Source organism: Dunckerocampus dactyliophorus, chromosome 9 (genome assembly GCF_027744805.1).
Source record: "Dunckerocampus dactyliophorus isolate RoL2022-P2 chromosome 9, RoL_Ddac_1.1, whole genome shotgun sequence".
Taxonomy (NCBI): domain Eukaryota; kingdom Metazoa; phylum Chordata; class Actinopteri; order Syngnathiformes; family Syngnathidae; genus Dunckerocampus; species Dunckerocampus dactyliophorus.
Genome location: NC_072827.1, coordinates 1400609 through 1413720, shown reverse-complemented (window position 1 = coordinate 1413720; position 13112 = coordinate 1400609). Strand labels below are relative to the sequence as shown.

Genomic DNA, 13112 nt, shown 5'->3' with positions numbered 1-13112 from the left:
CCTCACGTCCCCCCCCCATCCTGCAGCAGCTTCTCCAGCTCAACGCTGCATTCCTGGAGCCAAGCGGTGCACAAAAACCATGCACTCAACCATTCGTAATCCGAAAGAAGCAGTCGAGGTTATCTTTACGAAAGGTCGTCTGGTTAAGTGGCGATGGAAGAAGTTTACGTGTTGTTCACAGTGCAGCTTGTTGACAGTCAAAGTTAAAGCAGCATTATGTAATAGTCTTGGACCAAAATAACAGCCGCAGCATCATTTTAGGGGGGCTGTCGGGGGGACGTCGCAGGGAAACAATGTCACTCGAGGTGAGCGGAAGGGAAATCTGAGGAAAGAGCTTTGTCTCGTTTGTTGATATTGCGCAGAATTCTCACTTCCACTCATGGACGCCATATGGGGGTGTTTGTCTCCATGTGCCCTGAGACTGACTGGTGACCAGTCCAGGGTGTACTCTGCCTCTCGCCCAAAGTCAGCTGGGTTAGGCTCCAGCATACCCCTGTATCTGTACCCTCATGAGATAAGCAGAATAGAAGATGGATGGATTTGTATTGCTTCCAACTATGCAACTAACTAAATTCAGGTTAAAATCAAATAGTATAAAAATTTTAAATAATTAAACAATTTTAATGGGTCAGTTAGAGCCTTGAGATGTGGTGACCACAGCTGCTCAGGGGGCCCCCCGCTGGGATTTTTTTTTTTTCATGGGGCCCAACAATTCCTAGCGCCGTGCCTGGTTCCACTCACTGCAAACACAGAACGCAATATGTTGATAAGGCTAGCCATTAGCCGTTCTTATTTAGACTAGTGTGAGCAAAGAGCATAAACATTGAGCATAAAAATAGCTAAATGAACGAAAATAAAAATACAGTCAAACCTGTCTTAGCGGCCACCTTTATAGAACGGCCACCTGTCTATAGCAGCCACTGAAAAATCCCCCCCAGCAAATGTACATGTTATAGACCCTGTGTATAGCAGTCACCTGTCTAACGCAGCCGGCGGCCACCCATTTTGTCTCCCTTGGTCAATATCTGACCGCATATAGCGGCCAAATTAACAATTCAAGTAGAAGCTTCATGCACGAAAAAGTTTTGTTTTCCAATCAATGAAGCCGTCGTGTGTAGACTTTAATTACTGAGTCCTAGCTCAGTCACAATCATTCACAAGATCCACACAAACTGTCAGTTGTTCCACATAAAAAAGCCGTCTTCTTTTGAGCTTGCTATTTCCTGGTCAAACATGTAACTTTAAGAGCATTTGCACCAAAACATTACCGCAAAGTAGGCTGGGAACAGGACGTGCTCCCAGCGACGCTACAATAAAAAAAAACATACGCTAGCATGCATGCGGCAGCGGGAGCAAAACTGAGTTGGGTTGTACTTAATTGAAGTATTTTAGAATGTACTCACATTATTTTTCATCAATCCTCATCCACAAATCCATCAAAGTCCTCATCTTCTGTATTCGACACAAACAAAGCCGTCTTCTTTTCCGTTCGCTACTAGTCTGTTAACTTGTCAGTGTTATTCAGCTCCGAAGCAAAGAAGGAAACTTCTCCTGTTGCTTCTGCCAACTTTATTTATTGAACGCGGCCACCAGACAGCAGCTCAGAACACACACACATCTCTCAGCATCGTCTCTCCTTCCTGCTTGCCCACAAGGCAAAGGTTAAACAAGCCCCACTACATAGCTGTCCAGCCAATGCCTGTAAGAAATGACACCGTTTATTTCCTGGTGTGCACTGGTCAATACTGTAATGCCGCTTGTTGTGGGGAAGGAGAGACTCACGTCGCCGATGCACTTTAATGGCTTTATTAACAGCGGAGAACACTGCAGGACTTTACATCCACGCCAACATAAACACACTTCCCAACTCTCTCCAAACTCACAGCTAGCACTGAGCCTAGCTCTCCTGCTCGGGACGCCCACCGTCACTTCCCGTCACTTCCTGTCACTTCCTGTCACTTTCTGATGAACTAAAGCTGTAATGACACTCTGCCGTATAAAAAGTAAAATATTAAAAACAAGCGTAAGACATTACTAGCACAGCTTTGTTCTGTGGGTGGTGGATATATTCTATCAGTTATTATTAAGCCTCTACCTTCCTTTTAGTAAGTAAAAACCTTGGCTATGATTGCACTACATTGTCATGTAGACCTACAAAGTACACTTGGAAGAACAAGAGGTGAATAAATGTATTGCAACTGATGTGAAACTGATGAGGGGTAGGATTAAATAAGCTTTGCTTCTTCCTACTCCTTTTTGGACATGCAAAATTGTGAATTGTACTATGTGATGTGCTACTGTTTGACTCATATGCATGTTCAGGATTAAAACCATGAACCATGATAATAACAAGCCTAGTAGTGCTGTACAACTTTTATCCGCAGTCTGCAGTGCCCTCTACTGGTCAACATTATTATTATTTTTTTTCCCTTTTTTTCCCTCTACTGGTCAACATTCAAACTGGACGTCAACCTGTCTATAGAGGCCACCTGTCTATAGCGGCCACTTTTGCAGACTCCCTCTAGTGGCCGCTATAGACAAGTTTGACTGTATATGGCATTCAAAAGTCGCATTCAAAGACATTGATATGTAGCATTCTACTCCGGTCACTAGGTGTCAGTAATGTTACTGTAGTGTTCGGCGAGACACAAAAGTGCCAGACTTGATTGTCCGAACAATAGGCTTTTATTGCAGGTTTGAATTATCTCACAACAGGCACAATAATCCCAAGTAAAATCCCTAATAAAAAGACGGGCTACTGGTGCGGCAGTAACGCCAAAATGAAACTCAACTCTGAGGCCCCGACGTCACTTCCTGTGCACCCTTCACTCAGCTCCCCTCGGGAACACATTTATATCAACACACAAACACAAATCCTATTTATTTACTCCCGTTATGCTTACTATATTGGGTATTACATGTTTATACGTGACAAGGGGGGAGTTATTTCCTGTATAGAGGGCTCTAACAATGTTAAAAACCTGTATTTATAAGGTCATAAACAGGTTTTCGAACATTGCACAAATTAAATAATACTTATCTCGTGTGGAAATGCCGTCGCCTATTGTTGCATCATCAGTGGGGACAAGCTGCAGTACACATACGCTGAAGCTGAAGTTTTGGAATGTCTGCACCCTCGCCGAGTGCCAGACTGCCAATGTTAAACAGGCGAAGTCAATATAGTGCTAAATATTAGCCGGCCTTTTTTTAGCAACATTTTTAACTGCTGTGTCACGACCTCCAAGGATCCTCCTGCAACTGATTTGTAAGTCCCTGTAGTTAAACAGTTAAAAAACAAAACTACAGCAATAAACCTACATTTGTTGACAAGCTAAGTGTAGTACATTGTGTAAGGCGTTGGACAGCTCCTCAACTGCCCAAAGAAAGTTACCTCATGGCCTCTGTGACCTTTGAACTCTCCATTGCAGGTCAACTTTTATCTGCTTAGTCCAGCAGCACTGGAGTAAAAGTAAGATGTCCAGAATTCTGCTAAGCTCCTCATGCGCCTGTCGCTTTAAGAGAACCCCGCCTTCCAAAAGCCAAGCGTAAAATGTGATTTGTGACTCCCGTCCGTGCCTGATTAACCCTCAGAGCTCGTCAAAGGAATTCTTACAGGGCTCTCTTGGAATTACTGCGCTGCGTGTTGAGGAATTCTTGGCTTGAGATTCAGATGAGCGTTTGCTCGAGGAACGTGTCAAGTTCAGATGATAGCAGATGTTTGGCCCTGTCACATGACCTTCGCACTCCGTCTCGCTGTGAAATTTGGATTCTCGGCAGCTCTCCAAGTAGTCAAGAGGGATTACCCAATAATGTCACGGTGGTGAAGACATCACACAGGAAGACTCATCTCCTGAGTGGTGGTCCGTCTGTTGCCATGACAACACGACTGACACACGTCCTTCCCATCAGAACGCTGCGCTAGGCTGCAGGCGCTCCAGCTCGGACGCTGCCTATGAGCTGTCGCAGACGCTGAGGGCACAGCGAGAGTGTCGCCTCCGGCCGCACTACAGCGACCCAATGCCAGCCGACGCCTCCAAGCGCAAACAACTGGAGATGAAGATCGCTGCCGCCGCCCATGCCCACACTCATCGGCGGGAACGAGACAGTGGTGAGTACGCCGCCATGTCGGGTCTGAACATGGTCAGATAAAGACTTTTCAGTGCAATGTAGATTAAGTTATGTTTCCACCAAGTCCAGTTTATTATTATGTCAGGCAGACGCTACAGGAGTTTGAAGTCCAGGACCACAAGGCTGGCAAACAGCTTTTACCCACAGGCCATCAGGCTTCTCAACGAAGCACTCACACACGCCACACGCTATACACACTCACAACACTTTATTTATTTATTGGTATTACTGTCTCTACTGTTGTTGCTTAATTTATTGGTATTTATGTTTCTTATGTTCTTATTCTGGCCGCACGGTGGCCAACAGAGTAACAGCTTGGAGATCGGGAAGACCTGGGTTCGATTCTCCCCTGAGCATTTCTGTGTGGAGTTTGCATGTTCTCCCCGTGTGCGCGTGGGTTTTCTCCGGGTACTCCGGCTTCCTCCCACATTCCAAAAAAACATGCAGGTGAGGTTAATTGGCGACTCTAAATTGTCCATAGGTATGAATATGAGTGTGAATGTGAATGTTTGTCTATATGTGTCTATATGTGCCCTGCGATTGGCTGGCGACCAGTCCAGGGTGTACTCCAGCATGCCCCCACGACCCTAATGAGGAAAAAGCGGTATAGAAAATGGATGGATGGATGTTCTTATTCTTTCTTGTGTTTTCTTTCTTTTCTTGGGAGAATGAACAGAATAACAATTTCATTGCTTAGTATAACTGCTGTTTTACTATGCATATGACAATAAAACTCTTGAATCTTATAACGTGGTTTGGAAGCGAAAATCCTAATCTGGTATCATTGCAGGTGACATTGGTACCATACAGTTTTTGGTACGCTTAAAAATGTAGCTACTGCTTGGTGGAAACATGTCTTTCATGATGCACAGTGAAGGTCATTAGATCCTCTTTTATCAGCTCCAGCAGCCCTTCGTGGCCACTCAGAGCCGCCAGGTGAGGAGCGGCAGGTAGGTCTGAGTGTAACCCGGACCAGGCAACATCGTTGGAGTACCATCAGCAGCCTGAGCGCAGACAGCGGCGTTGTGGGCCTCAGCGATGAGCGCGAGGACGAAGACAGTGAGCCCCGGCGTCCGCGCCGCAGTCGCGGGGCTGAGGTGGAGCGGGTGGACAGCGGCATTGGCCCAGGCTTGTCTCGCACCTGGAAAAGACCCTCTACCTCGCTCCGGAACTGGGACGTGCACAGACCATGTCTAGACTGCAGCCGGAGGGACGAGGCCTCCAGGGAGCGTGGAGCGAGCATGTGTGAGCGATGCTGCAAGCTGCGTACTGAGCGCAAGGAGGCCCTTTTGGAGTTTCTGAACACAGAGGCAAGCTACGGCGAGGACCTGCGCATCATCAAGGAGGAGTTCTACTGCCCCATGCAGAGTGCCGGGCTGCTGACAGCTGATCAGCTAAATGTGGTCTTTGCTAACGTCCAGGAGCTGATAGACGTCAACGACCGCTTCACAGAGCACCTTCAAGACAGCATCGACCAGGCCATCGACCAGGTGAGCCCTTGTGCAACATCTCTTCATCAGCTCTGTTCTTCTTTGAATGAGTCATTTTGGTTTTCCATAAAAATTGACACAACAAACTTCCCCATTGATAAAATCTTTGATATATGCTCTTAAGACCGGATACTGCAGATACCACATCTAGGATTTCACTAACCCAAAGAGGACTTTGATGTAAAATGCTGAGACAAGTACTTTAGTCACAAGTCTGGTTGTTGACCTCCCAGCTAACATTTGACCTCAGGGAGACGAGGATCTGCTGACGGTGTCCATCGGCGAGATCTTTCTGGAGTTTGTCAACATGCTGCCAGCCTTCCAGACCTACTGTCTGCAGCAGTCCACCTCAGTCAACATGCTCAACGCGCTGGAGAAGGAGAAAGAGCTGCTCAGGTACTTGCAATGTGCACCGATTATTCTTTGCTTTTGTGATAGAATCTGTGTGATACAAGAGTCACTGCAGAGGTTTTCAGGTTTCCACCACATCTATTCTGTGTAATTCTTCATGGAAAAGACAGGATGTTATCACTAATTCAGATGATCCTCTATTTTGAGCTGCAGTGATTCCTATTTTTAGACGGAGCCAAAACTCATCCGTGAGTCACGTTGTCCCACGTATTGCCAGAACACATTCTTGGAGTTACAGTGTGCGTTTTCTCTCTTTCAGGATCTTCCTGGATGTTTCCCAGAACGACAACACGGCACTGCGTCGAATGAACCTGCGCTCCTTCCTCATGGCGCCCCTCCAACGTGTCACAAAATACCCGCTTCTACTGAGCCGAATCATCAAGGTCACTCCTGAAAACCACTCGGAATATGCACGTCTACGTGAGGCCAAGAGTCGCGTGGAATCCCACCTGGAGCACATCAACATGAAGACCAAGCAGGAAGGCAACGGGGTCTCGTGGTCGCTCCGCTCTTTCCGCCGTGACAGCCGGAAGAATCGGGAAGTAATCAATATTGAGATGCGAGAAGTGTCGATGAAGACGGTAGGGTGGGCAAGGGAAAACACCCGCTTTGTCATGGAGGGGCCGATCCAGCTATCCCAACCAGCAGATGGCCAGTGGGTGAAAAAGGGCGCCAAGGCTCTCAAGTTCCAGAATGTCCAGAGTCTCCTGATGGTGAGGACCCAACGGGCTGTAGAAGGCCAGGGACAGAGCGCCGAGCTGGGCGAAGGTGGTGGAGAAAGCATCCAAGACGGTGTGCTGGTTCTTATCAAGGACAAGAGCAGTGGGAAATTCGCTGTGATGAGGGAGCCCATCCACCTGGGGAACTGCGTGGTGTCCATGGACCCAGAATGCGATGACACCTTTGAGGTGCTCGACATTCGACGAGAGTCCTTTGTTTTCCGCGCCGTAGATAAGTCTCGCACTCAGCACTGGTTCCATCAGATAAAGACATATGCTCGAGACTTGGGAACGTGGAGGAAAAGACGCAACGCTTTGCCCAACATCATGATCAACACCAACCAGAGTCGCTCCTGAGACCAACCATCTGACTGCCTTCCTTCCCTTTGCGATAAAGAACCCCAAACTGCAAAGCTGCACTTTGGAGCCATGCTGCTGCCTCTGTCCAGTGAAAAAGAGGACAATAGCACATTTTTTTTTTTTTTTTTTTTTTAAACAAAGCTGTAGCTGATCCACGCAGTCATGAAATCACATGTGGAGACCTACTTTTAAAAAATGATCAGATACTTGGACAACCAAAAAAAATGGGGCTGTGTGTCGGCCATGATTGTAAAGACTGTTTTGTCCTTCATGAAGAAGAGTTGTATTTTCAGTACTAGTGTGTCTGCTGGGAAGCATGACTGAACATTTTTATACCAGACTGTGATGGAGATAACTGGAGTTTACAGACATGCTAGCGGTTTGTGTGTTTCCTGTTTGTGGTGACCCCCCCTTCCTGTGTACTTGCCGCCACCTAGTGCACTCTGGCGGCAGAGCAACATTCACTGCCACAGATTTGATAGTATCTGGGAGAGACTTGGATGGAAACACTGTTGAAGCAAGATCTCACCTTACAGCAATAATCTGTCAGTTCCAGTACGCGTAGCCGCTTTATTCCCCAAGACTCACTTTGCTGTCATTTTCCTGCTTATTGTTGGTGGACTCCTAAAATCAGTCTGTGTTCTCTTATGTGCAATCCAAGTCAAGTCATGTCATGTTTCATTTTGTTGTTCAGCAGAGTTTTTCAACCTTAGTCTGTATGAAATGTCTTTTTTTTTTTTTAAGAGCGGCTCGCTGGTATCATCTGCTGTCTGTCTAATGGACCGCCATCATCAAATTAGATGATGTTGATCGTGACAGTGCGTGTTCCTTATTTATCTGTTTGTGACATAACATTATATGATCTGCACATTGTTAGATTTAATTATTACCCCCATATTCGATGTACGCTCTTATGCATCTTGTACAAGTACCATCAGGTCAAAAGGCATTAGGGAGGCTGCACAAAAAGTCACATCACTGAGCAGCCTCAATAATCTCTCCAACAATACTTTCTGTATCCCAGAACTGTAGCTAGTCTCGAGTGTGAAGCCTTCCGACCCACTTTGAATGAACACTACCTTGTTTTCCCCTTTGATAATCGGTTCATTGGGTCACATCCTAATCAGAATCAGGTCCAGATCACATCAACCGGTCCACGGTCTTGATATGGTTCCAGCCTCCAGTCAAAGTAACCAACTGTCAAATAAGAAAATCTGGATTGAGCCCAAAGCCAGGCATACAGTGTGAAAATTGAGACCGTTTCAAATTGATTCCTCGTCAGCCTACTCACTTTTGATTGTCCAGAACTCAGCCACACTTTCTCATAGACCGTATCTATCTATCTCCCATCTGTTTCGAATAAGCACTAGCTTGTGTTCCTTGGTTTGGTCCATTTGGTTATTGGTGAACACAGTAATCCAACTCGGGTGCAGACCAAATCAACCAGTACATGGTTTTGGTATGGTTCCATCCTCTGAATAAATTATGCAACTGTCAAATCAGCAAATCTGGATTGAGCCCAAACTGTGTGAATTGAAACAGTTTCAAACCGATTCGGAGTCCGCCTACTTTTGACTGGATTTCATTTGGACAATTGATTTCAAGTCTCGTTTGTCATCCAGTGTCGAGGAGCGTTTGGCAGCTTTCCACAGGTCAGGTGACAATCAGATCAATTTCTGGCTTGAGACTCTACGTAAACCCTCGATATGTTTTTCCAATCAAAAGAGGGAAGTAATAAATAAAAGCATTATGTTCTGCCATCAGCGCTGCTGTTAGGATTACATTGTATCTTCAGGACCCAAAGACGGTGTTCAGTGTGTTTGCAACGCTACCACAAAAGCCTTACGTTTGTTCCAGCTCATTAGCTAATCGTTTATTTTGTGCCTAAGTGTTCAAGAGTTTGTGGTCAGGTTGAGAAACTCTGCTCAAAAGAACGCCTTGACTGTGTCTAACGTATGAGCTGATGTGCCTTGGCTCGTTCAAACTTCAACATTTGCAAAGCCTCACTGAAGCATTTTGACAAACTGCCCCCTTTTGGTCCACTTTCAGTCTTCAGGCGATATTCACTATTTCAAGTCATGAAAGCTTTATTTTGTTTATAGCACTTTATTGAATGCTCCAGATAGAAGCGTTTACATGATTGCATTCTGCACAACACTCGTTCCATCAGTACATCTGATGTCGTTTGTGTTTTTGAAGGGTGACTGACCAAGGTAGCGAATCACTGTGTCCACACCAACACTGCTGTGCTCCCCCCCCCCATTCTCATTTCAAATCAGACCTGCTGTATTGTTTCCTGATGTAATATATTGTGAGTCATATTAAAAACATTTTCAAATTGTGTTGTTTTTTTGGTGACTATTTGTGTTGTGAATGCCAGAAGACAGACAGATGAACCGTGCCGTGTCGCGCATAATACATTTACATTTTAAGGAAGGTACACACACTGAACACTCCAGGATCAAAAACGTGACAACTGATCACTGTAAAAACACAACAACACACGCAAAGGTGATGGCACATGCAGAACACCACATCAGGTCCACTTTTGAAGGAGCAGCTTTCTAACATTTCTTAAGCTATTCCTTTATGAAAGCCTGATACAACTTGGTAAGGAAACAAAAACTGCGGGAACAAACAGTGTTATTGTGTCAGATATTTACTGGTTTCTTTTTTGTTGCAAATAAAGTCACAGGGGGGGAAAAAAAGAAAAAAAAGACATCTTTTCCAATGAAACAATCATGAATCTCGTGTCGACAGCAGAGCAAGAATTTTAAGAACAAAACCTGCAGAGGGCGCCAATCCACAGCAGGCCTTGCACACCCACAAGAACAAGGCTGCCCAAAGACCGCCCCAGGAGGCATTTGTGGCATATGACTTTTTCCCCCAATTTAAAAACAGAAAGCTGAGCTGTAGGGTGTTCTGTGTTAAATATACTGACCTGATTCATATATTAGTACAGTCCTACATTGGATTGCTTTTGCTGTCATTAAACAAAAGTGAAGGATTCAAATAAAGTGGCCCCTTCCCAAATCTTCAGTTTTTCTGTATCCGACCCTTGTTGGAAAAAGTATGGACACCCCTGAACTGGAGCACTGATTAACACACGCACGCACGCACAATCTGTCTTTGACCGCTGGGCCCTCAGTCAGAACCTGGTTTTGGACTTCCAGGTGCGGTAGTGTCCTTTGATCCAAATCCCCCTCAGGGCAATCTCTTATTTGCCTCCCCCGTGCTCAGGCTCCTTGGCCAAGCCTCGGATGGACAGGTCGTAGACCACCTCCTCGATCTTCTTCACGTCGTACTTGAGGCCATCGTAGCGTTTGCGAAGTGGGTCGTTCTTCAAGTTGAGGAGACGGAAGCCCGAGTCCAGCTCGTTGATGAAGTTAGAGATGCGGAGCGGGCGGTTGTAGTCGCCCGCTGTCACACTGTTGACGGCCAAACGCGACTGCGAGGGAGGGGTGCAAGATTAAAGGTGCTGAAGGTCCCATTGCGTGTTAGGAAGAAAACTTTGGGGGGAACCATTACCAAATGAGATGTTTGCATTAAAAGATGATCACAATGCATCCTTCAATTATTTAAAGGTACTGCAGTTTCTAGTTACGTGCCATACAAGTTCTACCACCAGCCAATAGGGAGGGGTGCTTGCATGAAATCTACTGAATGCTACGTCCTTTTCAGATGAATCGACCACCATTACAGCGCTCAGCTACATTTTGGCTTGGCCGACATTTCTCAGAAATACAGTTTTTAATAAAGTTTTCTGTACCGAGTTGATTATTTGCACTAGTTATTGCTTTGTAACCTTGTGTCATTAAAAGCATTTTTTTTGTTATATTATCACTATTACAACTCTCAAAATGTGCAAAACTGTAGCATATTACACTATTACTGGTTTTACATTACGCTAAATAAAACATGACATTTTCATGTGCTGCTCCGGGGAATGTAGTGGATTCTTACAGACAGTAGATCCCCGTTTTTCGTTGGGGTTATGTTGATGCGGCCGTAAAAATGTCTATTTTTGACATTTGGCTCGCAGTCTCTTTCTCTCAGTGGGTGGAGGCGGGGCTGGGAGCATACACACAAGGTGAGTGTAGCCTCGTGAGGAGCAATGCACGGTAACGTAGTAGAAATTACATGAGTAGATTGCAATACATTGTCATGTACTTTTTCATTCTACTTTTCCTAAAAGTAACGTAAAAATCCCGTCCTTGTAGACCCAACCTCGTGAATCGTCACATCAACCGAGTGTCTAATGACACCCCTACTACTTACTAAAACTTATTTTCAGTGTGACTATGCAAATGAGGCAAAATGCTGTTAGTTTTTTTAATGAAGGAACTCACCAGTTCACTAGCCATGATCAGCACCCCCGCCAGGTAGTCCTCCACGTCCAGGTGAAAGCCTTTGTCTCGCACCACCTCAACTGTGGCGCACACACACACACACACACACACACACAACACACTCAGTGACTGTTGTATGACGACAACAATACCCACACACATACACGACCACACAATTGTCTACCTACTGTCCAGAATCTCAGCCACTTCCTCTCGAGTCACGAGGGTTTCGCTCTCCAGGTAGACGACGAAGGCCGCCAGGAAAGCCAAACGCTGCAGGACGAAGCGCCAGTGTTCATGAAACCTGGAGGAACAGAATATTAAGTGAACCGCAAGGATAAATGCATTGGGACACATACAGGAAGTGAAAAGTTAAGAACATTTGGAGATTGGGATTTTTTTTGGTCAATTTGTGAGGTCAGATGTCGCCGATTCTGGACATGAGAGGATAGATCATCTCAATGGTGTTTGATGACGTTCTTCCACAACAAACTCCTCCTAGCATGCCTTCATGGACCTTATGGGCATTCCCCAAAATGTTCCTTCAATGTTGTAAGCACACAATGGTCCGAAATGCCTTGCTAAGATGAAGAATTAAAGGTTCAGGGCCACTCAGAACTCTAGTCCTGTATTATGTGGACAGTTTAGTGATTAAGTGTGCAGACACTTAGAATCTAGTATAGTGTTTCCCAACCTTTATTGGGCATATTTTGCATTAGAAACCTCTCAGGGGACACCACCAATTAAAAATATCCAAGTGTCTTATTCTATTGTATGAATGGCTCCACAGGTAAATTCTGCCATCTAGTGGAAGAGCATGTAATTGTTCAGCCTCTCAGGGCGCAGTGGTTGGGAATCAGTGCTCAAGCGTAGTGTACCTGTAGTACTGGTCCACTGGAAACTTGGTCTTCAAGTCAGCAATGTGTGTGCGGACCGTCCAAAACAACTCCCTGGCTTTTGTACACTTGTCAGGAACTGATGGAAGACAAAATATTAAAACATTACAATAGTGAATGAAAACCTAAGCAGTACAGAGACAGTTGGACGGAGTAGAGCACTCACTCTCCTTGAATCCAGACGGCTGGTGCACACTTTGGACTACAGTCAGTATCTCTCTGGCTGTCTGCTCCAAGACTTGTACCACTTTACGGATTTCCTACAATAGCACAAAAAACAACAAAAATGTGCTTGTCGAATCACACAGAGACGACGCCGTAAACTCACCTGTTAAACTGAAAGGAACACAAGTGACAGATATATGTCGAATATTAGCTAGTAGCAGCTAGCAGCTAGATGTGGCGAGAGTCGTTCTTACCTCTCGGACGTCCTGGTCTGCGCTCAGGAAGCCTTGAATGTAGGAAAACATGTCGCTTACCGACATGGCCGACTTCTGTTGTACACCACACAACACACAAACGTGAAAAATGTTATTTTTCTCAGGAGAAGCGCCGTCAAACCACTCGAACGTGCCCGCGATACGTCACTGCGCATGCGCTACCTAGGATCTGTCCCTCTGAACGCGCGTAGAGAAGGCGTCATAATGTCGTCGTCGCCCCTTGTGCGTCTTAAATGTGAAAATGTGAAATACTATTGTTTATAGTTTCATATGGGCATAAATTGTTACTTTATATTTTTTTGGTTATATCGTAAATACT

The 13112-nt window shown here is 45.4% G+C and overlaps 2 protein-coding genes across 8 annotated transcripts in view; one reads left to right on the top strand and one right to left on the bottom strand.

Moving 5' to 3' along the window:
* Positions 1-9446, top strand: part of si:dkey-91i10.2 (uncharacterized protein LOC555224 homolog) — a 45699-nt gene extending 36253 nt beyond the window's left edge. For all 7 annotated transcript variants that reach the window (XM_054786720.1, XM_054786719.1, XM_054786718.1 and 4 more), the window contains 4 exons: positions 3910-4108; positions 5029-5618; positions 5869-6014; positions 6289-9446. In XM_054786720.1, coding sequence (XP_054642695.1) covers positions 3910-4108; positions 5029-5618; positions 5869-6014; positions 6289-7105 — 1752 coding nt within the window. In that variant the 3' untranslated portion in view covers positions 7106-9446. The remainder of the gene's footprint in view (positions 1-3909; positions 4109-5028; positions 5619-5868; positions 6015-6288) is intronic.
* Positions 5572-12956, bottom strand: tsn (translin). Its single transcript, XM_054786722.1, has 6 exons — positions 12773-12956; positions 12520-12613; positions 12336-12432; positions 11646-11761; positions 11458-11537; positions 5572-10556 (listed from the first exon to the last, which is right to left on the bottom strand). Exons 1-6 carry the CDS (start codon positions 12836-12838, stop codon positions 10326-10328), a joined length of 684 nt encoding a protein of 227 aa, XP_054642697.1. The 5' UTR covers positions 12839-12956; the 3' UTR covers positions 5572-10325.
* Between the last annotated feature and the right edge of the window lie 156 nt (positions 12957-13112).